General features: G+C 44.1%; 1 protein-coding gene across 9 annotated transcripts in view; it reads left to right on the forward strand.

Moving 5' to 3' along the window:
• The window catches only part of DST (dystonin), a 1,789,835-nt gene that overhangs the window by 1,381,297 nt on the left and 382,931 nt on the right, over positions 1 to 25,607 (forward strand). For all 9 annotated transcript variants that reach the window (XM_069235771.1, XM_069235778.1, XM_069235775.1 and 6 more), the window contains 3 exons: positions 388 to 623; positions 14,258 to 14,387; positions 20,550 to 20,749. In XM_069235771.1, the coding sequence (XP_069091872.1) occupies positions 388 to 623; positions 14,258 to 14,387; positions 20,550 to 20,749 (566 nt within the window). The remainder of the gene's footprint in view (positions 1 to 387; positions 624 to 14,257; positions 14,388 to 20,549; positions 20,750 to 25,607) is intronic.

A 25,607-nucleotide genomic window follows, 5' to 3' on the forward strand; every position in this document is an offset into this window, starting at 1 on the left:
CAAATGTGGGAACACGGAATACTGAGGCAGCGTAATCCTGAAGTCATCTCGGGCCTCTTCAATCCATTTACAGCCACTCCCCACCCCCTCAGCTCATTCTTGCAGCTTTCTGCTTACTCCCATTGTGACGCTTTTTCGTTTTTCTTTTCCTCCCTCTTTCCCATATGTGACTTTAGTTCGCAGCAAATGCTTGTGGCAAAAGAAAAAGCGCCGCCCTCAAAAATAAGTGCAGGTGCTCAGCACCAGAAACAACAAGCACAAATTAAGCACTGCGTTTGCCCCTCCCTTCCCTCATTTTCCTATGCAAAGTAGACTGCAACTATGCAACATGCCCTGTAGCAGTGTCGTGGACTTCACATATGTAAATGTGTTCTGTTGTATTTTCAGAGCTGACAGCTATTCAGCAGGACATGTCCGAAGTCACCGGCTCCTATGATGACCTGGGGGTCATGCTGAACAAGAAGGTGTCTGAGCTGCAGAACAGGCTGTCTGAGGCTGAGCGGGTTCAAGAAGACATGAGCTCCATGATGCAGTGGTTGAAGCAGATGGAGGAAACAATGGCGTCTTGGGAAACGGCGCCGACTGACAGCACAGCTGTGAAAGCACAAGTCGAGCAGCACAAGGTATTGTGGTGATGAGACGGTTTCTGGCTCATGCAATAGAAGAGGTGGTGAAGGTAATGCATCATTTCAACCATGACGCCACCCTTTAAAGTGCAGCAACGGAACCTTTTGTGGTTGTGAGAGGAGCATAAATTTATGATGACTGTAAACCAGAACTAATCAGGAATGACTGTTCCCGAACACTACTCAGAGGTAGCTTTATTTTAAACATTTTGAGGAAGAAACAGTATACTGTATTTTAGTCTTTGAGTGTTAGGTCTCTAAAGAGTAGGATTGGGCGTAACTCGCGTAATTTGCAGTATTTTAATTAAGCAAAAACATATGAGATTATACAGAACTACGCGAGGAACCTAACCTAGCATTTGGCACTACTTACCCAAAAAGCAACCTCGCATCTAAAATGGACCAGAGGATGTTTTGTGGACGAAGAATATAGATAGCACTAAATACAACACTAACACCAGCAGCCTCTCCTGGTCGCGTTCGTTGTTCCTGCTGTGCTCCTGCAGTAGAAGTTTTGTGCCAAATTACTCATAATTACGCGAACTGTCTTTCTTATTCACTGTTAAATTTCCTCTGTCAGACTTTACACTTCTGGTATCTTAAGGACGAGAAGGGTAATAAAACTGCGAAACATGAAAGTTCCGACAACAGCGTCCCTTCCTCCTAGCGTGTTATACTGTGATGGTAAAGGAAACGACAACCACGTCCTTGAAACGTTAACAATAAAAGTCTTCCTGGGGTGCCGGGAGAGTAACCTCTTGCCCTTATGAACAACCCTTAAAAGCATAAGGACTGTGGAAATTTTTATGAAGTGGTGTCGGTGAAGTCATTTCATTGAACTGTTTGACCTTCCTCTTTCTAAAACCACAAAAAAAAGCAGGAAAGCCGTCAGTGTCAAAAACTACGGCTAACCACTTGGTGGCAGTGTAAGGTAACATTTTACTACCAAGGGCATGCATTTGATAATGTTGACTCCTTTGATTGTAACACGTGCCCTTGGCACTCTGCAACACAAGGCTGTTCCCTGGCTGGTTGCGTCTGTTTCTTTATCAACATGAAGCGAAAATCCAAATATTTCACGATGGAGGAAACCATATTAGGAACAGACATAAATGTTGAAATAAAAAAATCTAAATTTCCCGTGATCTAAGAAAATCTACTCGTTTTGTGTATTTCGTTACACCCCCATGAATTGTCAGGGAATATGCAATTAAATTACAAAGCTGTCGGTTTATAGTTTGCAGTTGAGATTTGATTTTTCAAAAGTGTTTAATTTGTTTACTTATAGCTAGAAATGGAGAAAGACATCTACTTTAGAAGGATTGTTACTTGCTGCTATCATTCATTGTTTTCATGATCTTGCTCAGATGCGATGTTGTTTGCTTATGGGTGTGCTATATGTAAATTAACACCCTTGGATGGTTGGTGAAAGGATATATGTGCACTGTTTAGGTGACAAGAGATTAGCCAGCCATACCAGGGGCTGTGCCTAATGTGTGCTGTTAGTGTAGTGCACGATGTGAATACACAGTGGTGTGGATGTACTATAGATGTTGCAAATGCTTTGCCAGCATTTGTTTAAGAGCTGTGTTATAGGTATGATGATACCAGAAGTGGAGTCTAATGTGTACTCTTGGTGCGTGTGTTCATATGTGGGTTCAGGGAGGTCTTGCTGACCACCTTTAACGTGGTACTATTCTCACTGTAGGTGATTAAGCATAATTGTGCATCAGTGGATGTATGAGATTTTGTACCCTAAGTTGTGTGGGGTGTTTGGGCTCGCCTGTGTGGTACAGTAGAGAAAACAACACGAGTTTCACACTTTCAGAAATATGCACCACATAGCATTCAATATAATGAAGTTACAGGTTATTACGTAAATCTTGTATAATCCAGACAGCACGCTACCTACCCTTTCACGTAAGAAAAGGGCAGAGTGGTAAGGGTGCTGTGTACGCCATGCCCGTGCACTCTTGTGTGTGTAAAGTATCCTGCAGAGCTGCACTCTTTCCGGTCAGGCCTTCAGTCGTGGACTTCAAGAAGCAATTGTAATGAAGGGATGGGAGAGGATTGGTTGGGATACTTAAGAGAGGGTAGAGATGCGGATCATGGCAGAATGAGGAGGTTGTTGGTGTAGAACAGAAGACCAAGACGATTACTAAAAAAAAAGGCATTGGTACCATCCAGGGATAGTTGCAGTACTATGTTCACTGTGATGGTAGGACAACTCAATCTATAAGTTTCATGCAGTTGTTAAAAAAGCATAAAAACAGAGCATAGAGCAATTTAGGAGTCGGCGAGAGTAACATGGGTGATATAGACAATGAATTAGATTGTGGGTCTTATCTAGATTCAGTATGTTAATCATAATCGATATAAATCATTAAAATATTTATTTAGTGGTTCATGGCCTTTGATTTTAAGGAAGATTAGTATATTTGTGTACTGAAATATTATAATCATTTGGAGTACTTATTGTAACCTAAACAGATTTTAGGCACTTAATTGTAGGTAAGAGATGTTTCCTGTGGAGTGGTCGGAGAACATCTGTTTTCTGTATGGACATTGCTCATTTTGAGGATACTTTTGGTGACTTTTCTCACCGTGGAGCACATGGCTTTGTCTCTGACACTATAATCTGGACTGTTATTATTGTCAACACTTGTTTGTGTGCGCCGGTCTTATTCAGCCACCATTATACTTAATCTTACTTAACTGTATAACAATAACATACAGGAGTGAAGTGGAAAGAGGCAGGGATTCTGATATCTTAAGCCACGCAGTTAGCAAAGTTTACCGGACGATCTTTAACATCCCCAGATTCACCTCCCCTGCCCAACTGAGATTGGAGTTTGGTCTGCTGAACCAATCCCTTGCTCAACGCGTTGCCTACATAAACTTCTGGAGCAAAGCCTGCGGTGCCTCACTGGGCACTCTTAACTACCATATGTGGCAAGAGCTTGAACGCAAGAACACCTCCCCGTTCAGAATCCACTTAGATGTTTCACTTAAGAAGACCGGGCTCTCCGATCTATGGAGGACCCCAATCCCGCACAGTGCCTCCAAGAAAGTAGCTGGGAAATCACTTAGGCTTCAGTCACTACTGGAGGACAAAGCAGCCTTCTCACGGAGGTCTCATGCATGGATGACTTTGCACACATACACTTCTTTGACACCACAGTCATACCTAGGCCAGGGCTTCTCGAGACGAATAAAGGACGAATTCTTAAAGTATCGACTAGGTCTCCAACCACTTGCTTTAAATGCAGCCCCCTGGCATAGGGACGTAACCAACTCTATCTGCTGCCTGTGTGGTGAGGACACAGAAGACCTCCTCCATGTCCTCTGCTTATGCAATCTTGCATTAGAACGAAAAGCCCTACTAAAGACCAAATTTAATGAAAAAGGCACACGGACATGGAGACAAGCAGTGATGGCGTGCTTTGCACCTGGGGACCTGCAGTTGAACTGTGCTTTGGTGAAGTTTCTATTGCAGGTGTCACAAAAGCAAGATTTAATAAATCAGCACCACCAGTCCTGTGATTCACAGGAGGTCAGCTCACAGCTCAATGCCTGACAATGGATTATAATGGCATTAAGCAATGCTCTACTCACACTGGAGCAAGCAAAATCTTAAGTAGTAACACTCTATTATGTTTTAAAACGAGCTCCTATGGAGCGCAAATCGAAACGACTGGACAATGTGCATAATCCCTTGATGATTACTTAGTAATATTAGAAATGTATTTCATTTATTTTTAAAGTGTTTGCTTCTTTTTTTGTACTTAATTGTAGGCAGTAGTTACTCTTCAAGTTAATTTTACTTATTTAGTACAACCTGAAGATTAAATGTAAAGATGAGTGTGAAATGTTTGCCTACAGGACATAGTTTGATCATACATTAGCTGTACCCAGTGCAACCTCACTCCTAGCCCTGCCAACACTCTTACCTAGAAAAGAGGTTTCTGATGGATACTTCTAACCGCAGGTTTCAAAACTTTGAATTCCCTCAGGTGCAAAGCTGGATGAGGAATCTTTTTAGAACCTGCTTCTGCACTGCAGTGGGTGTGGCCATTCAACTCCACTTTGGCTAGGTCCCACCACTAGAAATGGCGACATGGAGCCGTCTATAGGTGCACCCCTGCATGCTGACGTTAGTTCTTTTTTCCCCACACCCTTTAATGTGGATTGAGAGCTCTTCCCCTGAACTTTTTTTGGTGTTTTACAGTCTCCCACAAATATGTTTTTTTGTGACTGTGCTAGGGATGTCTCCCCTAAAAGACTACAGGCTTCAAGCTGTGCCACTCCTGCAGAAAACTGATGTTGAAACTGGACCCACATGACACCCGTCTTTGGTATGCTGAATTTAAGCATAATTCAAAGTCATGTGACAAATTCTCCTTGTTGCACCCAAAGGCCACTAGGAAGTAGGGGGTGAAACTGAACTTTGTCGACAACAAGAAATGGTCTGACTTCAAGCCATGGACTCATTCCCCCACCAAGTTCCAGGCCCAGCCCCACTTAAGGTCCCAATCCTCAGGTAAGTCTAGGACAAACTCCAAGAATAGATCTTGTTGCAAACACAAGAAGTCCAGCTGGGAGGTCTTACCCATCACACCTGCTCCAGGCAGAAATCACGCAGGGCATCCTTTAAAGGCTTGACTGCACATCTGTCACCAGTCTTCCATTTCCAAACCCATTCAACATCCGGGGCTGGGGAATTTTTCAGGCCACACTCTGAACTGCAGCAGACAGGGACCTTCACAGAGGCAATGCTGCAGCTTTTCGGGACAATTTCAGGTCCCTCTACAGTAATTTAAGGCCCCATAAAACTGCTGGACCCCCCCAGAAAGAATTTCTCTGGTGAGTCCTACCCTAGCACCAGCTGACTATATTACACTTCTACGCAGCCCCTCCACAGCCCTGGTACACACCTCCTCTCCTTTGCCGGATGCCAATCTGGTTCCAGTGGCATCGGTCCCTGATCCAACCCTAATGCTGATCTCAGATCTGAGTTCGGCTAAATCTTGGACAATGCCTTCCTATGACACTAATACTAATACTCAGCTAGTTGTGTTAGGAGACTCTCCAACAGTGACTTTGCCTCTGTATGAATATCTTTAACAGAAAGAGCTTGTTTGGCTCCGAACTGGGTGCACTACTGGACTCTGAGGATGTTCCACATGATCAGAATGATGACAAGGATGCAGACAATCCCACCCCCCCCCTCTCACTATACTGTTCATAGCATATGCTTAGACCTCCAAAATGAGAGCGAGCTTGATGCCTTGCCAGAGACAGAATTGGACTCCTGTTTTGGACCCTCCATGCCTCCTTTGCTTTGGGAGTACACAGAGCAGGAGAGGTGTTAAAATTGCAGTCAAGACTAATGTGCTTTAAAATGTTGCAGGTGGGCTCTGTAACTTAAGAATCTTTCAGTAAAGCCCTGACAGGCACTCTAGCTGTCACTTGGGCATCACAGACGTGCCCCAGGTGACAGTCTTCTTGACCCAGCATCTAGCTGAAAGTCTTGCACTGCAGGCTTTGGCCAGCAAAGTCAACCCCAATACATTTCCTACTGCTGTCCCGTTTCTGGAGGCGTATTAAAATACCTTTGTACAGACTGTCCATGATGGGCAGGACACAGCCAAATACATTTTGAGGGCTGGGTTGGAGACTAACAGATTTTGTAGCCTTGCTACAGCACTGATGTGGTGATTCATTTCCATAAATAGATGTGCACCACAGGGCTTTCTAGGGACTTGCAAGCATCCATATTGAATATGCCCTTTTATGCCCCATACTATTTAGATACAAGGCAGATTTAGCCTTGGAGTGGGTTAAGCACAGCTGTATAATGTCTGTCTCCATGGGGTCGCTCACGCCGATCCACCAGTTTCCTCATCAATATTGGAAATTCACTGGCTACTCCTGGGGCCTGTCTTACAGCTAGAAAGAATTATCTCAGCTCTTGCATCAGCCTTTTGAGGCTCCCAGTGGTATAGTGGCCCCAGAGGACTGGGACACCAACAACATTGTCAATACTCATCCTCCTTTTCCCCTGCCTCCACCATGCATCTCTGATCCCCCCCTTTGGAAGTTACCTACCTCCTGTGGGTGCAGAATACACACTGACCTGCCCAATAGCACTTGGTTACCTCAAATAGGTGGGTCCTAAAGGTTGTAAGTTGTTGTTGTGCTTTTCCCTTTTTGCCCCCTCCCCCCATTCCACAGTTCCTCCTACTTTCACGCATACTTCAACAGAACCTACCTCTATCAAGGCCAAATAGGTTCAAATATTGTTTTGTGGAGGAGTATTATAGAGAGTCCCAGAGATGGAGAGGGGCAACAGATGCTATTCCTGTTACTTTTTGGTGCCCAAAAAGGTTGATGTCTTGGGCCAGTTTTGGATCTTCAGGTGTTAAACAACTTAATTTAGAAGAACAAGTTCAAGACACTGAAGCTTCTTGGTCTCTTGACCTCATGGCCCAGCACTGGGGGTGCCTGTTGGACATCATCTTTGAATCAGACAAGGTAACCTAGGACCTTCATTGATGGATGAAGGATTCCAGTATGACTTGCAGCAGACCACTTTCCTTTCTCCATCCAGAGCTTGTAGCTGTGGCAGATGCATCTGCGGTGGGCTGGGGAGGAAACAGATCAATCCTGTGGAGCTGTGTGCCATCAAGCTAGTTCTCAAGGCTTTTCTACCATCCATCAAGGGCAGTCATGTGAATGTTTTGACAGACAATATCATCATGAAGTTGGACTGCAAGAGACAAAGTAGCGTGGGGTCATGTGTGCTGTACCAACAGATATTGAGGCAGTGACGCTGGCTGGTGTTTCAGGAAATTTCCTTGGCCTTCAGCCTTCGCACCAGGCCCCTGAAGCCAGTGCAGAAAAGCTCAGCAGATGCTATCTAGCCAAACATGAGTGGCACCTGCACCCAGAGATAGTTCAAGGTGTCTTTGTTCAGTGGGGCGTGCCTTTGTTACTACCAAGAACACTCATTGCTGAGCCTCTTCCCCCACACTAGTGGAGGCGTTCCATCTTCACTGAGACTCTTCTCTGTGTCTTTCTGCCTCTGCCTCCCCAGATTCTGAAGAAGGTCAGAAGGGAATGGGCTCAGCTTATCATGAGAGCCCTGGACTGGGGGGCTCAAAGGGTCTGGCACTCCAGCCTGCTGATTCTGACCATTTGTCTTCCACTCTGCCTACCTCTTTCCGGTGGTTCTGCTGTCCGAACATCAGGGCAGTATGCACCGGAACTTCCACAACCTGCACCTTCAAGTATGGCGGTTCAGTGGTATTAGCTGAGTGATTCATTCTGCAGAGGAGATAGTGGATATCATCTTCGCATCTAACACCCATCCAAAAAATCATTCAATCGATTCTGTACAATAGGCAAAGCTTTTGTCGTGGTGCAAGGGCTGTACGGTAGATTAACTGCAGGTTAAACTCTCTGTTGTGTTCCTGTTTGCCATGTACCTAGCTCAGCGAAGAATTACCATAAGAACTGCAGTCGGATATTTCAGCCTTTTTTGCTTGCCTAATTATCCCTCCCTGTTTAAGTGACCAGTTGTGATGCTTTAAAAAAAAAAGTGTTTACATACATATTTTCTTCTGTGACTTTTGCCACTCTGGGTACTTAATGTGTTTCTTACCTTCTTGATGTGCACACATTTCAAGCCTATGCACAGTTGTTCCCTGACACTGTTGACCCTCAAAACTACATTCCTTTATTGCATTTACTTCTGTGTGTCATGTCAGTGAATTATGGACCTTGCCAGTATGACCTTCAGGTACCACCTTCTTCCGGGACTAGCTGGTGCTGCAAACGCGGGCACCACTTCTACCAAAAGTGGTGTTACCTTTTCAAGTGGGTCAGTCCACATGCTACACAATTTCTTGTCTCTGCCAAATCACTCTAAGTAGGAGTAGAAGGTGCACCAATAGGGTCCAAAGAGACCCCTTAGCATTTATATTGACTGGACTGTTAAACACTGTGCGGATGACCAAATCGTTTTGTGCTACTCTGGTGCTTGGAAGGGAAAGGCAGTCCAGAAATGGATCCTATTCAGATGGATCATTGTATGCATAAAACTATGCAATGCATTGGCCATAAAGGAGCCTCCTGAAGGCCTACACACACATTCAGCAAAAGTGAAAGGCTTCCTCCATGATCAAGGCAGTTACATGGGTAACCATCCACACCTTCACCTGGCATTACTGCCTTAAATCTCAAGTCCCAGAGAGGGTTATTTTATCCACTCTGTCCTGCAGGATTTCTTGGTGGGAAGCCCACTCCTCAGACCCTCCACCGTTTTGGAGAAGGTACTTCTTTGGAATCTATTCAAATGGTGAAGAACTTGTGGTTAGAATTATCCATCAGAAGAACAAGTCACTTAGATTAGGTAATGCTCTTACTGGTGCAAACTGTAACTACAGATTCCTCACTGCTCACTCGCCTCACGATTCTGTTGGGAGGACTACTGGGTGTTAATAAGTTTCTATGCTAGATTTTGCACAGTTCTCATTCTGTTTCTGATGCGCTGTCTAAGGGCACCACAGGCTTTGTTATAAATTGACATCAATGCTCAGGGGCACCACTTGCCCATGTCATCACTTCAAGAGGCAAGATGAAGCTAACTTTGAGTCTGCTGGTGCTATCAACCCGTGGGAACAATTGCAAAAGATTCTTGATCCAGTGTGGTTCCTGGGGGAATTCAAAAGGTGAGAAATCTGAGATTGGGTAGAGTACCCGCCAGAAAGAGAAGTACCAAAGGTGAATAACTTGTTCATTTTTTCTTAACAAGTGATAGAAAGAGTCTATTAAGATGCCACTTATGAGGGAGCATAAAATAATAATCTGTTTCTAAATATGGTATATTCAAGCACCACCCGAGTGTGGCATATAACGTACATAGATATTTACTTGCGCGTAATGGATGAAAGTGATGTGTTAGAGAAGTATAGAATTCTTCAACTCCTAAGAAAGTACTTATGAATTCTACCAATATGCAGTTTATTACAATCATTGACGCTAAATGTTGTGACTAAAGTGTTCATGGATTTCACTCAGAAGTGATTTATTAGGCATGTATAGAATAATCCATTTGTAGATGGGTTTTTATTAATAACTGTGATTTAGTTAGCCCTCTATTTGTATTATCCATCAAAGGTATGCAGTGAATACATGCCAGTTGTATACGGTTGTTGATTTAGATTATGGTATGTACAATGTTTATTAAGAGAACTTGGAACCTGATTTAGAACTCAGCGGGTGGGTTACTCTGTTACAAAGGTTTCAGATAGCCCATCTGCCGAAATCTAAATCCCATAGGACATAAAGGGATTTAGATTTCAGCTGACAAGATATTCTTCACTGTTGTGATGGAGTAACACATCCTCCAAGTTCTAAATCAGGCCCTTAGTCAGATTGTCAGCTTTTTCTCAATAGTTTTGCAACTCCTTGCTTTCATTGCTTTTTCCATATACTGCCATCTCATCAATCTCCCCATCTTCCTTATTCCCCCTACAACAATTCTTTGCTCTCATGACCTACCTCTCTGTCCATCTACCCCTACTTCGTCCTCAATGTCACTGTTACCTTATTTACTTGCAGTACCTCAGACCATCAATACCTCATGCTCTGTAATCTTTAGCTTTAGTCATTGTCCTCCCTTCTGCACAAACCCACAATTGTTTCCTTCTCACCTGAACTCTTTTTTTCCACTCTTCCCCTCTTCTTCATATCCTCTTCTTCCTCCTTATACAGCCCGATGTTCCTTCTTAGTCTTCCTCATTCCATTCTTTATCTTTCTGACTGCCTCCAAATTCCATAACCCACAATATCATCCTCACACTCCCTGGTCTCCCTCTCAGTCTTCCTCATCAGCTTCCTTATAATACAGCTCCTCATGTGAACAACTTTCACATTTCTCCTTAGATTCTAACCTGTTTTTTAAAATTCCTCATCACATATTCCCCTGTCCTCAGAACTCCTCCTAACCCATATCTTCAAGTATTTCACAGCTCAAACACCAGTCATCTTTGCCTTGCACTCCTTCACCTTCCTCCTTACTTTTCCTTGTTCTTCTCACGATCACTGAACCTCAATGCTTCAAGTCTTTTGTCACATCTTCAGTCGCATTTCCTCACCATCTAATAATAATTCTACATCCTTCTTACTTTGCACAGCACAGTCTGTTTATGCCTCTTGCTGTTCTTCCTCTCTAATGCTTCAACTTTCTTTACCTTACTTACTCATCTGTCTATCAGCTAGTCATATATCAGATTTTTTCTTACAGTCACTGACCTGCCTCCTCAAATATATTCCCTCATCCATCTTTCCAAACATTCATCTCTACATTTAACTGTTTTCTTGCCACTGACAGACGGTACGGGCCAGTAGCAGGTGGAACTGAACAAGGCGGGTAGAGAGGTAGTGGGGGAGGGCACTCCACAGATCAAGGTGCTCCTTTCCCTACAAACTGTACACATTAGAATATCAAGTACAAAACTATCATCCTACAAAATATTAGAGGCAGAATATCGACTACTACAATAATGTGATGGTAAGTACATATCGATAAGTACTGATTGAATCCACATCTTCATACTTCATCAAGGTAGATGTATGGGGGGGGGGTTAAGAATCATAAATATATACTTACCTATATATACATACCTTTGTAATATTGAACTATTCAATAACCAGGCTATAACAGTCTGTAGGAAAATGTAAACCATGATATTCCAAAAGAATACCCAATCTTTATTTACCATACCACACTCCTCCCATGCAGTTATGGTCTGTCAGATAGAAGCACCTTTGCTCCTCCTCATGGTTCAGGGTTGGGCTCCAGTGTCCTCCTCTTCAGGTCCCACTCACCCACCTTCGCTCCATCTCTGACTCTAAAAGTAATTCTGCAAATATGTAGTAAACTAGAAGGTAAAGAGCACAGGTTCCACTGAAAGAGCATTTGCCATTACACCACCCCTCTACCATCCCACCCCCTAGAAAAAGCTACTCACCAATGTATCAATCCAGAAAGATTGAATACAGTATAGCACTGAACTGGAAAAAACTGTGCCATGAATGACATAAATGACATGGTGGTACATGGATGATGTATTGCAACATTGAACTGGTAGGCCCATTCCCCTCCCCTGGAATTATAAACCCAGTGATGGTCAAAGTAGGAGTGCATTGTGAGGTACCATACCCCAGCTCATGAATCTTTATAAAATACATTCTGTTTTTGCTCCTTACTAAACGCTTGTATAACGAGCACAGATGTCTTCAAAAGATAGCAGTGTGCACTGTGTGGTTTCACAGTGTACTTTACCAATGAATTTAACATAACACAAATACCATTATGCATAAATTCACAATCTGGGGCCCTCTACACACAGAGGAAGAGGTCTGTGTATACTCATTAAAGTCTGCATGTACTCATTAAAACAGTGAGCATCAGACTCATAACATGCACCCATGCACAATCAGCCTGCAGCCTATTTAAATACACAGCTAGCCTGCTGTGCCACATGTAAAAAAATGTGCACACACACACATGCATACATATGCATACACACACACCTTCACCACAGCACCCAACGCCCTTGCCTATTGTCCAACTTGATTCTGTTGGCCACAGGCGGGCAGGTTCTTGGTTCTCTTAGTGGCATCTTGATGTTTGTTTCTTGGGGGCATCTGGTGATTCTCTGGATGTCACTTGAATTATTGCGTTGTTAAGTAGGCCATCCTGGTGGGACTGGTTCTCCTCCAAGGGTGACTGTCAGAAAGATAAATCTGATTGTTCTTATGGGTCAGCTGGTGCCTTCAATCTGACCCAGGTGGTTCGGTTTGACCACAGTCAGGTCATCCCTGAATCCCTTTTGGTGGCCTCTCAGCAGTGAGTCCTCTGAAGGGCCTCTGCGGGAGTGCTTTTGGTGGTTTTTGTTGGCTCAATGACATCTGATGATGTCCCACCCTCTGGGAGGGTTCAAATGTCTTTCAATACCCCTCTCTAGTATATCTGGGACCCCATGGGAGCTCATGGCTTCTCTGTTGGAGCTGTTGATGATGGGGGTTTGGCCAAGAGTGATGTAAAATTTGTGCTCATAACGGAGGAGTGCTTATCCTCATGTATGTTGCACAATGCCACATTTATGTTTATATGAGTTATTTAATTGCTACAACTACTTTCCACCACTTGCAGGCTGATCAGCCATGATCAGTGTGAGCAAAGGGAGATGTTTGGTCTAGAATGGCAAAGACCAAGAAAGAAGGGTAGACATTTGCAAAGCAAGAACGAGTGATTGAGGATTTGTTCTAGCAAAGTAGCTCTTTAAAATTATTTTTTAGGTTCTTCTACCATTGCAGGAAGTTGGGACCTCTCGAAACTGTTGGGTGAAGTATTTTGCAATGTTTAACGTTTTGAGACACTTAAAGACCTTCCTCCCTATGTTGGGCATTTCATTATTGGCTGGTTGCATAATTGTACAGCAGTTCTGGGGTTGAAGTTGAATGGCTTCGACAGCAGTTAGGATAGGTTTGAGTTCCAGAAATCACCATGATTTAAACATTTTTCAGAGAAAAAATGGACCCCCCTGATATGTATGTGGAGCTGATGTGACAGGGGGGTATGGCCTGAAGTTGAGAGCTGCCAAATTCACAGCTAGGGAATCAACTTTGAGTCCTGCTGTGGGCTCACTATCCTGTGATTCTGGGCAAATCACGTTATCTCACTGTATTTAAAAAAACACAAGACCTTGGGTAATTTGAGCTGGTGCTCGTTTAAAGCGTTTTTAATGTCCTTGGGTCAAGTTCACACTGTATAAAAACTGCCAAAAACAAAAACAAAAAAACTGCCAAAACAAAACTTTCCGTTTGCATTACAAGAACTTCACAAGGACAGTTTGTTACAGAAGGTTTTGCCTGTAACATTAAACTGTGCTAGGCACGCACCAAGCAGCACCGACAGAGGTATATGATACCTGCAGTGCAAGCACACCATCTGTTCTTCGGTGATATCGAGGGAGTTGCTATACTGTTGCCGACTTCCTCACACGTTATTTGCAGAAACCCACGTGAGCTGACGATGGGTTTCGTTAAACAGCTGTAAATGTTAGTGTTTTAATGCAGCCAGCAACTATGTGGCTGCGTCATTTATGTGTATTTTACACTCGTTTTGTGTGAACTACTCTCCTCAATAAGGATACAGAACGCCAGAACGGACAGACCGCAGGTTGTGCAGTAGACTTGTAGAGGAGACTTTCACTTCAGTGGAAGCGAATTAGAGCCATAATCTGCGGGGCACTGGGTCCCGGCTGAAGGAATTTCTCTGGACTTGCATAACCACGTTGAATAACTGCTACTTTCAGCTTTGACTTATTCTTTTCTAAACTGTCATCGAATTGCCAAATCAGATGCAATTCTCTATTAATGCCCACCTGCCAAGACAAACTAAATGCACACAAAATGAGGACAGCAAGGGCACTTGCAGGTGAAAGAAATGACAGAAATATGAAAAACTGTGGAACATTATACATTTTTTAATGAAGTGATATGACTTCTGATATAGCTATGAATTTAGTTCTGTGTTTTTCACGGTCCTTACACTGCAGGCATTTGAAGCAGAACTGAAACAGAATGCAGGCAAACTGCAGGCGTTGAAGGATGCCGTCCAGGAAGTTTTGGAAAAATATCCCGATGTTCCCGAAGCTGCCAAGTGGAAACAGATGTTGGCCCAGATAGGTACTTTGGAATATCTTTCCGAATGTTATAAAAGCTCCAGCTTCAATGACTGATTTTGACTTATAGTCACATCTGAAGATTTACTGAATGCCTTTTTTTGTTATTATGTTTACATGACGCCGAGTCGGAACTGTTTCTCCTAAAGGTAATAGGTCTTCATGGGCAGGTAGGTAAATTGGTGCAGTTTCAATTAAGCAGGCGAAAAAAATAACACCTTGTGCTTTCTGAGGCTGAGATTTGGCCTCAAACTGTTTTACATCCCAGGGGGAGGAATGTGGTCTAATCAAAATGCCATCCGGGTGTATGTACATTGTTATCTTATAGGCCCAAGTTCAAGAAAGTTTTTAGTGATGTCTAGAATTCTTCGGGTGTCAGTTCATTTCTGTCTGTAGTGTGTCTTAATAATTAAAGAAGCCAGACAGAATGTTACAAATGCATCGAATATGCAAGGATATGTCTGCCATTAGTGTGGTATGCTTAGAAAACAAAATCAACAAAGAAGAGGGATTGCTCAGAATGACCTAAGGTAACTGAGAAATTGGCAAAAAATCGCCTTCCAAAGGTGAACTGGGTCTGAACGCCCATAAATAAGGGGAGATTTCCGGGAGGGAAGAGAAACTGGTCTTAAGGACAAATGTTAGTGTCCATTTCAGTGACAAATGAGTGCCAATGTGAATTAGAAGGAGTTCAGTCCCAACTGCTCTCAAGAAACAATGTTCAGTGGTCTTAGGAATTAATTTAGCACCTAAAAGAAGGCTCTCCAAGGAAATGGAACTACTGTGGCTTGTAGTTCTTAAACAGCTGGTCATGGTCGAAAAGGTGAGTCGCTAGCTGGTGGCTCTGGAGCTACCGGTAGCTCACCAGCTATCAGTAAGCTGCTTTTGGACATGCATTCAGCCTAGTACACAATTCAAGGGGTCTATAACTTAGTGGTGCTGTAGACCATTGAAGAGGAAGCCAGTAAACCAATTGCGAATGCCTATGTTAGACACCCATACAAGGTGACTGCCTGCACAGATCTTGCAATATGACATCACTAGAGGAGAAAGATTTGTGAGCTTCATGTATTTAGATGCTAAAATTTGCCAATTCCAATCACTTGGCGTCCTGCTACACATTCCAAGTATGCTATGGCCATCATCAGTCCAATATATATATATATATATATATATATATATATATATATATATATATATATAATAATAATGTCTCCACCAAAAGACGAGTTACGCTCTCAAAGTACGATGCAAGTATTTATTGACATGTGTGCACGAACAAGGCAAAATGCGTCTCAAGGGCTGGTTGTTTGGATCAAATAATACTTGCATTGTACTTTGAGAGTTTTGAGAGCGCGTGACTTGTCTTTAGATGGAGATGCTTTTGGATTTGTGTCGCCGGTGAGCCGCACTTGACACTATACATGCCACTCCTGCTATGGCAGCCTGGGGTTTAACAGCAGTTTTGAGTGGATGTTTCACACACATATATAACCATAAAAATTCAGCAGTTAAATTATGGTTATACTTATGTTAAGAATCTATAACTCATGGCCTAACGTTACTTGACTGCATGAGTTATAGTTTCTTCTGATAAGTGTAGGAGGCTGGCCTGGTATGTAGTGGGTACCTAAGGTACTTACACCTTATACCAGGTGCAGTTATTCCTTACTAGTGAAATATGGACAGTATCTAGAAGCCAGGCTCTCTAGGGGTAGTGTGGATGAGCAGCCAAGGCCTAACTAGGAGACATGCAAAGCTCATGCAATACCACTGTAGTCACACAATACTCACACACATGAAAGAAAATACTCAGTGTTACAAAATAAAAGTACTTTATTTTGGGGACACAAATGCCAAAAATATCATAGAGACTATACTCCCTTAGGAGGTACGTAATACACAGATTATATACACTAGTATGCGGAAATAGCTGTAAAAACAGTTAGAAAACAGTGCAAATAGTGAAAATCACAATAGTTAGAAATGGGCCTATTGGGAACACAAACCATATACTAAGAAAGTGGAGTGCGAAAGTCGGGTTCCCACGTAGGCAAGTGTAGTATGTAGAGGGTTGCCTGAGAGTATTAGAAAACACCAAAGGTAAGTAATAGAACCCACCCCAGAGCCCAGTAAAGCAGGAGTAAATCACAGTAACTTTCCTAGAACACACAAGAACACGACAAATAAGTAAGATTATGCAAGAACCAGAAGAGACTGCAAGACACCAATGATGGATTCCTGGACCTGAGGACTTGTGGAAGAAGGGGACCAAGTCCAAGAAGCACTGAAGACTCCAGGGAGAACAGGAGCCCCTGCTAACCTGGATGAAGGTGCAAAAGAAGAACCACTGGTGAAGAACAACAGTCAGTACTGCACCCAAGAAGACAGATGTAGATTCCTGGTTGGTTCAGAAGATGTCTCACGCCGGATGGATGATTGCTGTCTGGTTGGCGACGCTGGATTCCACCAACAAGACTTGGCACACGCAAAGCTCTTGGTTAGCGGGAAATGGTGCTGCTCGGTACCAGGAGGGACCTGGTGGACTCTACACAGGAGGGGGAGTCAGAGGAGGCTCTCAGCAACTCAGAGAGCCCTCAGAAGACAAGGCAGCGCATACAGAAGTCACAGCACGGGGACAAATAAGGTGCAAAAGGAGGCCCACACAGCACTACACAAAGGGATCCCACACCACCGGAGAACCACGCAGGAGGCTATGCGTCACAGGAAGGAGTGCTGGGGGCTGGAGCTGCACGGTGCACGAAGAACTTTGTGGAAGGATGCCAACAAGCCTTGGCAACTGCAAAACATGCTGTGCACAGGGGTACTGACTTGTGTGGGGAGGCAAGCTCTTACCTCCACCAAAGTTGGACAGTTGGACGTCTGGACCACTTCAGTCCACCATCCGTGTTGCTGGATCCACACACTTCTTCAGGAGAGGGGACCCAAGCCACTGGTTGTTATTGCAGAGGGGTGCCTGCTGAAGCAGGGAAGTGACTCCTTGACTTCAAGGGAGATTCCTTTGTTCTTCTGGTGCAGACTGAAGACAGGCAGTCCTCAGAGGATGCACGACTTGGAAACAGTTGCAGTTGTTGGCAGGAGCTGAAAATACAATGTTGCAGAAGTCATCTTTGCCTCTTTGTTGCAGTTTGTAGAGGTCCTTGAGGGTCCAGATGCAGTTTCTTCGGTAAGAAGGTGAAGTAAAGGATGCAGAGGATTCTTGCTGGAGTCTTGCAATCTGAATCTGAAGAACCATCCAAGACAGAGACCCTAAATAGCCCTGAAAGGGGGATTTGGTCAGCTAAACAGGTAAGCACCTACCAAGGGAGGGCTCTGATGTCACCTGCTGGAACTTGCCACTCAGATGCTCCTAGAGTGCCCTGCCAACTTGGAATCCAAGATAGCAAAACTCAGGGACACTCTGGAGGAGGTCTGAGCGCCACTACTGGGGTGGTGATGGACAGGGGAGTGATCACTCCTCTTTCCTTTGTCCAGTTTTGCACCAGAGCATGGACTGGGGGTCCCTGAACCGGTGTAGACTGGATTATGCAAGGAGGGCACCATCTGTGCCCTTCAAAGCATTTCCAGAGGCTCTAGGAGGCTACCACTTCCATTCCTGTAGCACATACTTCCAAGGGGAGAGAGTATAACATCCCTCTCCCAAAGGAAATCCTTTGTTCTGCCTTGCTGGGCTTGAGCTGCTCAAGCAACAGGAGGGCAGAAACCTGTCTGTGAGGTGGCAGGAGCTGGGGCTGCCTGGAAAACCTCAGCAGGCTGTAATGACAGTACTGGGGGTCCACCAAGGAGCCCTCAAAGTGCATGGAATCATACAACCAATGCTTGCAAAAGCCTTGGGGTATGGTTCGAACATGTTTGATTCCAAACATGGCCATATTCGGCGTTACCATTGTGAAGCTGTACATAGGTAGTGACCTATGTCCAGTGCATGTGTAAAATGGCATCCCCACACTCACAAAATCTGGGAAAATGGTCCTGGATGACATGGGAGGGCACCTCTGCTAGTGCAGGGGTGCCCTCACACACAGGTACTCTGCACCTAGCCTTCAGGAAGGCCTGACATATGGGTGACTTATAAGTCGCCTGGTGTAGTGTAAATGGCAGTGAAAGGGTGGATGCACCATTTTACATAGGCTGCAATGGCAGTCCTGTAGAAGCCTTTGCATGGGCTCCCTATGGGTGGCAAAAGAAATGCTGCAGCCCATAGGGATCCCCTGGAACCTCAATGCCCTGGGTATCTAGGGACTTATAAGGGGTGACCAGTATGCCAATTTTAGGTGAAATTCTGGGTTACCAGTATGCGGTGACAACATTTAGAAGAGAGAGTGCATAATCACTGTGGTCCTGGTTAGCAGGATCCCAGTGAACACAGTTAAACACACTGAGATCAGGCAGAAATTGGGGGTAATATGCCAAAAAGAGGGTACTTTCCTATAATTGCTGAATTTCGATGGTTTTGTATGGGTAAAATGTCAACCTAACTATATCTTCCCTGTAACCTTTGGTTTCCTTAGTTAATTTCTATGTTTTTTAATGTAAAGTGATATATAATTACTGTATGTTAATACTACCACCTCTGCACCGAAAGCCGTCTGTGACAGTCTGCGGGGAACCACTCCACAGGCACCCAGCCCCAAGCTGTGGTTGTGTGCGTCAGAGGTTTTGTGTGTGAATAGTTTATTTTTTTAAAGTCTACTTTGGATCTGCGGGTTAACACTGAGAGGCGCGCTGAGCCCTGCAGTGGATCTGCGGATCAGTGGATCAGCCAAAAAAAGGGAGGGGGATTATTTGTCTATGAGGGGACTCCCTCCATGTGTCCTATGGGTCAAGATACCTGCATTATCAGCCCTTATGTTTTTGTCCCCTTTTTTCTCCCTTCCCCTTTCCCAGGTGAGAAAAAAAAATGTCAGCCACAATTTTCTTGTCAGGTTGCAGCCAGAAAATCAGTGCCTTGCTTTCCCCCAGGACCAGCTGACCCTTTCTAGGTTACTTTGGGCTGCATTTCATTTGACCTTTGTCAGGCATGGCCAAGCTTAGAGGCAGGTATATTTTTTATCAGTGCTATGAATATGCGTGCTGATGTACACAGTGTAGTCACAGTGCCACACCTGCAGGATAATGCTCTGTCTTGTGTGCTGTTTTGTGTGTGCCTCTTGCAGTGCCACTGTGTACTGTCTGAGTGCCATGATCCTAGGACATACTTTTTGAAACATGAGCTCGAGACCATGTCCTCCTTTCAGGAAATTACTTACAAGTGTATCAGTGACAGTAATATCCTATCTTGTGATTCTGGGCCTTGTGATCCTGTTGAGTTCAGGAATCCAGGATGTCCCACAGAGAAGGTGATTTGTGAGGAATTTGTGCAGCAAAAATACTTCACAATCAGAGTTTTTAAGGCCAGGATGGGCTAAAGGCCTGTTATTGCACAATCCTCCATTCTGAGGTGCAGAACGTGGAAGGGGGTGGAAATAAGGCTCTTGGTAAATACCACACGCTGTGGTACTAGAATGTACGGGTGCAGTATTACATGCCAGTAGTAATGTCGTATGTCTGGATAGGCTTCCCTTTTAATTATGCTGGGCTTATAGTTATGGGGGACACCCTTATACTTTTTTGTTAAGTATACCTCCTGTTAACTCAACAAATGTAATAGAAATGATTCCAGAGGTTTTAAAAGGTACAGCTTTCCCTTCACAACCGACATTCCAGGCCTTCTCTTAAATATTCAGACTCAGAACTAGATGTTGGTTTAGTTTGTGCTGTTGACCAACTACATTAGTGTTGTGTTTGACATTGGTCTTCAGTTACAGTGAGCGGACTGCACACTCACTGTACCATGAATAGCTGGATTGCATCAATGCAGGGTCAAAGGAGGTTTCCTGCTGGGGTTTGATTCCAGTCCTAGTGCTGCTGTCGCCAGGAAATTGCTGTCGTATATCTTGGACTTGATTCCCTTAGCGAAGTGGCTGTGGTCCATGTAAGCGTGGTCTGTGTGCATTAGGCTTCCGCAGCTTATCCGGCTCTCCTGGTTTAACACAAACACTAGCATTCACCTCTTTTTATACCCGGTGATGGCAGCAGTTCACACAGATAACTCTTGTCTCATACATGTTCAGTTAAAATGACAGCGTTGTGTTTTGTGCTGCAGATTCCACGTGGGACGAGCTCAGTCATCTGGCAGCTGAAAGGCAGCACAAGCTGGAGGAGTCATCTAATTTCTTGGCCCAGTTCCAGTCTGCAGAAGCCCAACTCAAGCAGTGGCTTGTTGAGAAGGAGCTGATGGCCAGTGTGCTCGGTCCACTCTCTATTGACCCCAACATGTTGAGGACACAGAAGAAACAGGTTCAGGTGAGTGCTCCCGGGCATCTCTTGGAGGCCTTTTAACAGCTGCCTTATTTGCTGTTACTTGCTGAGTTCCATTTATGCAAAGGTGATGAATGCTCAGCAAACAGACGCTTTTTCCTATAGCGTTGGTAAGCAGAGGCAACGTTCTCTTTGTGTAGGTTTCTAACAATTACCCCAGTTCTCTCAGAAATGTTACTTTTCAATGGAGACAATATGTACTTTCGAGGTGCACAGTGAGGGAATTGTTTATGCATTCTATGCAACCCAAAAACTTTGCTTTCATGTATATTACTTTCCAACATATTAACTACTAGACACCAGTGTTAACCAACTCAGAAGTTCTTACTTTGTTGACATGTGCATGATGTGCGGAGTGAGGATAAAATGAGCTTCTCCTTCTTCCCTCTGCTTAAGTTTGATTCTAAAACCTGCACATTTAACAGAGAAGTCTGCAAATGTTGCTTCAACCCACAGAGTGATACATTTAATTTTAATTTGATTTGAAAGAATAAGTAGTGTTATTCATATAGTCGAGATCATCAAGTGCCATTGTACTTGTTCAATACATTGCATATACACGCATGGCAACAATATATAATGAATGGTGATGTTGTTCATTAACTTTGCAACATCTCTGTGTAAATGTAAATCGTTGCAAGTTTATTCTAGTCACCTTGTTCACCAGTTGTTGCGCAGATGTTTGCTTAGAATATAAATCAATAATTTAAAGGGGCCAGTATCCGAAAATAACTCAGGGGTGAATATGCTTCCAAATTCACATTTTAAGACATTAAAGTAAACATGAATCCATCTGTGAGAGCCAACAATCCACTGGCTAGTGTAAGATCCTTGTGACCTGTCAATTTAAGCAGTAGGATGTCAAACCTACCAGCTATATCAGATTTACTTTGACACACATATATAATCCTCAATACTGAACTTTCTGCTTGTGCCCATTTTCATGGTTAATACAACCAATCAGTTTTAGTGGGGCCAGTGACGTCTTCCAAGTCATCGCCATGCAAAACTTGGCAAGCAGGTCCCTATGTCTACAAATTTAAATTCTGATTTCAGTAAGTTTGCTCTAGGGAAAACTCCAAGAAAACACAACTCAGACTCTCACGCCGTGTTGGTGACCATTAACTAAAAAGCCTCAGAGATCTGGCTGCACCACACAATGTGGTAAAAATCACATTACTAAACATGGTTACAGGGAAAGCATACCCCAACCAGCAGTGGGTGATAGTATTCCAACAGCTGCTGCCTTTTTTCAGTTGACTCGCACGCTGACTGTAAGAATGGTAATGAAGCTCTTGGGTATGATGGCATCCTGCATAGCAATTGTGCCTCTAACCATATTGTACATGACCTGATTTTGTGTTGATAAATACCAGCACTCAGCGCTCTCAGCAGTGGTGAAACAGCAACACACTGTTGCTCAGCAGACCTTTCTTACATCCTGTTCCACACATGACCATTAACACTGATGCGCTTGGTGGTGTGCACATCTTGGCAACTTGACTGTACAAAGTATATGGACCCGTCATTAGCAGGGTCAACACATCAACTACCTAGTGCTGATGGCGATCTGTCGAGCTCTCAAAGCCTCCTTCTATACACTTGTTTACAGCAAATTGATCCATGCAAAGGCGGACAACATGATAGTCATGTATTACACACAGAAACAGGGGGTACTCACTCCTCCCAGTTGTCTGCACTAGCACAAGATATCTAGCACTGGGCAAGCCACAACAGCACCCATCTGCTGGCGTAAAACATACATGGGGTGGACAATGACTTTTCAGACCTGTTAAGAAGGACGCATCAACAAATCTAACTGCCAGTCCCTCACAGGTACTTCCAGTGGTAGGGAACCCCAGCCATCAACTCTTTTCCACCCCAGAAAACACATAATGCAGAAGCTTAGCCTCCAGGTACCTATATCCACTGTTCATGGGCAATACACTATGGACAAATCGGCCTGGGTGTTTGCCTGCGCTTTCCTGTCTCTCCCACTCATCCCATGACCCTCATCCTAGTGGCCTCAATGTGGGCAAGACAGCCCTGGTGCTCAGTGCTCCTGGAGATGTAATCAGTCCCAAAGAAAAGCTGCTGATTAGCCTGGATCTTCTCACACAACAACACAGCCAAACCAGGCACCCAATCCGAAGTAGCCTAGCGATCTGGCACTTGAGATCTTAATGTTTGGCAATCTAAATCTCCTTGAGAAGTTGATGACCATATTGTGTGAGGCACGGAGACCTACTACATGTGCATGTCATAAAACCAAGTACAAGAGATTTGGATTTGTTGACTGGTGCATCTGCACGAAACTAAAATGATTCAAAGTCAAAGTCTATTACCTTTTACTTGTCCAAAAGGCGGGTTTGGTGTATACCTCTTGATGCCTCCACTTAGCTGCTGTAGTGACTTATATGCAGAACAGGGAACCCTTGTCCTTCTTCACTGTTCTGGTGGTCAGGGCATGCATGGGGGATTCAAAATGGTGAAACCACAAGAGCACCTCCAGCCCTATTGTGGAACTTTCACGTAGGCCTCACAAGGCTTATGGGGCTTCCTTTTGAACCCCAGCACTATTGTAACTTACAGTTTTTTTCTTGGAAGGTGGCCTTTCGCATAGTCATTTCTTCACCTAACACATCAGTGAGTTATAAGCACTCCCCTCAGAGACCATTCATTCAGTTACACAAGGATAGAGGGGTCTTTAAGACTAATCAGGAATTCCTACCCAAGGTACTGTCAGCAGGCAGTCAGTGCTGTTTAAAATATGTTAATTCAAGAAGGAAAATATGTCAGAGGAAGAGAAGTTATAATCGATGGATGGAAGTGGAAAACTATTTTATATGTTATTGGATGGTGACGATTAAACAGAATAGTTTTAGATGTAAATCAGCCACTGTTAATGTCCTTTTGCATCACTCTGTGCATACCTTAAGAACTATATTTTCACTGTCTTCTACTTGCTTACTGCAAACAATTAATGGCCTCAATTTGGTAAAACCATGTACCCAGAGATTTTACAATATCTTGGATTAAAGTGTTTTAAAATCATTTTAGCACTGAAGTTTGTAGTTGGTACCTTCCTGCCTGGTCAGTGATTTTGTAGAGTTGAGCTACATCTACTTTCGTGCTGTTATATCAAACCTTCCTTGTTTTTGTCCTAATAGGTCATTGTCAGTGCTGCAGCCGCCATCTGCCTTCTTTTCCTTACTTATTGGTGATGTCTCAAGCAGCCCTTACGATGTTAAGAGTTGTCACAGTCTTCTTTAATTTACTTCTTCTCCTCTGAGACTCTTCCCTAATAAGTAGCAACACTCCCAGCGACATCCTGGAACTGTCCTTTTTTTAAAAAAAAAGTCAATTACTTTCAGAAGTGATAAACCTAGCTTTTCCGACAATAAGGTTTTGCAAAAACTATGCCAAAACAAACATTGACTGCCCAAGGATAACAAGCGTGGACAAACTTGTTGACCTTGGCCGGTTGGCCCTGCTAGTTTTCCTTGGGCAGACCGTGACTTAATTGTCTATTTAGTCTTATTTTTTTAGTTCATTTTGTTATGGGTTCTTGTGTTTTTTACAGGGTTGGCCCTTCCCGTGCCACCCTTCTGGTTATTCCCACTCTCTACCATGGTAGTTCACCACCTGCATCTGCTGCGGTGCGTGTTTACGCGGTTCAGGCGGCGATGTCTGTCGCAAAGAGAACACGTCATAAAGAACCTCCGAAAAAAACATAAAGGCCCATATTTATACTTTTTGACGCAAAACTGCGCTAACGCAGTTTTGCTTAAAAAAAATTAGCGCCGGCTAACGCCATTCTGAAGCGCCATGCGGGCGCCGTATTTATTGATTTGCGTTAGCCGGCGTTAGCCGCCGGCGCCGTCTGGTGTGCGTTAAAAAAAACGACATACACCAGGCAGCGCCGGCGTAGGGGAAAATGGAGCTTGGGCGTCAAGAAATGGGGCAAGTCAGGTTGAGGCAATTTTTACGCCTCAACCCGATTTGCGCCATTTTTTTTTCACTCCCAAACCCCATAGAAATGACTCCTGTCTTAGCAAAGACAGGAGTCATGCCCCCTTGCCCAATGGCCATGCCCAGGGGACTTCTGTCCCCTGGGCATGGTCATTGGGCATAGTGGCATGTAGGGGGGCACAAATCAGGCCCCCCTATGCCACCAAAAAAAATAAAAAAAATACTTACCTGAACTTACCTTAATGTCCCTGGCATGGGTCCCTCCAGCCTTGGGTGTCCTCCTGGGGTGGGCAAGGGTGACAGGGGGTGTCCCTGGGGGCATGGGAGGGCACCTCTGGGCTCCTTCAGAGCCCACAGGTCCCTTAACGCCAGCCTTTTGCAGGCACTAAAAAACGGCGCAAAAGCGGCCGTACGTCATTTTTTTGGACCCGCCCACTCCCGGGCTTGATTTTTGCCCGGGAGTATAAATCCGACGCACATGCCTCGGAGTCGATTTTTTAGACGGGAACGCCTACCTTGCATCTCATTAACGCAAAGTAGGTGTCCACGCTAAAAAATTACGCTAACTCCATGGACTTTGGCGCTAGACGCGTCTAACGCCAAAGTATAAATATGGAGTTAGTTTTGCGTCGAAATTGCGTCAAAAAAAACGCCGCAATTCCGGCGCAAACGGAGTATAAATATGCCCCACAGTTTTTAAAACAATTGACAAAAGACCGCGCCTGATAAATGCTTCGTCCCTTACCAAAACCTTACGAGTGCCACGAAAGACAGAAACGAAAACAAAGCCTGCCAGAACGCAAGCATGCCTCGCCCATCTCGAGTGTGGAGGGAGTTTCTGCTTTGATGTTTGAGGCCTGCCTTTGAATTG

Source organism: Pleurodeles waltl, chromosome 5, assembly GCF_031143425.1.
Source record: "Pleurodeles waltl isolate 20211129_DDA chromosome 5, aPleWal1.hap1.20221129, whole genome shotgun sequence".
NCBI classification, from domain to species: domain Eukaryota; kingdom Metazoa; phylum Chordata; class Amphibia; order Caudata; family Salamandridae; genus Pleurodeles; species Pleurodeles waltl.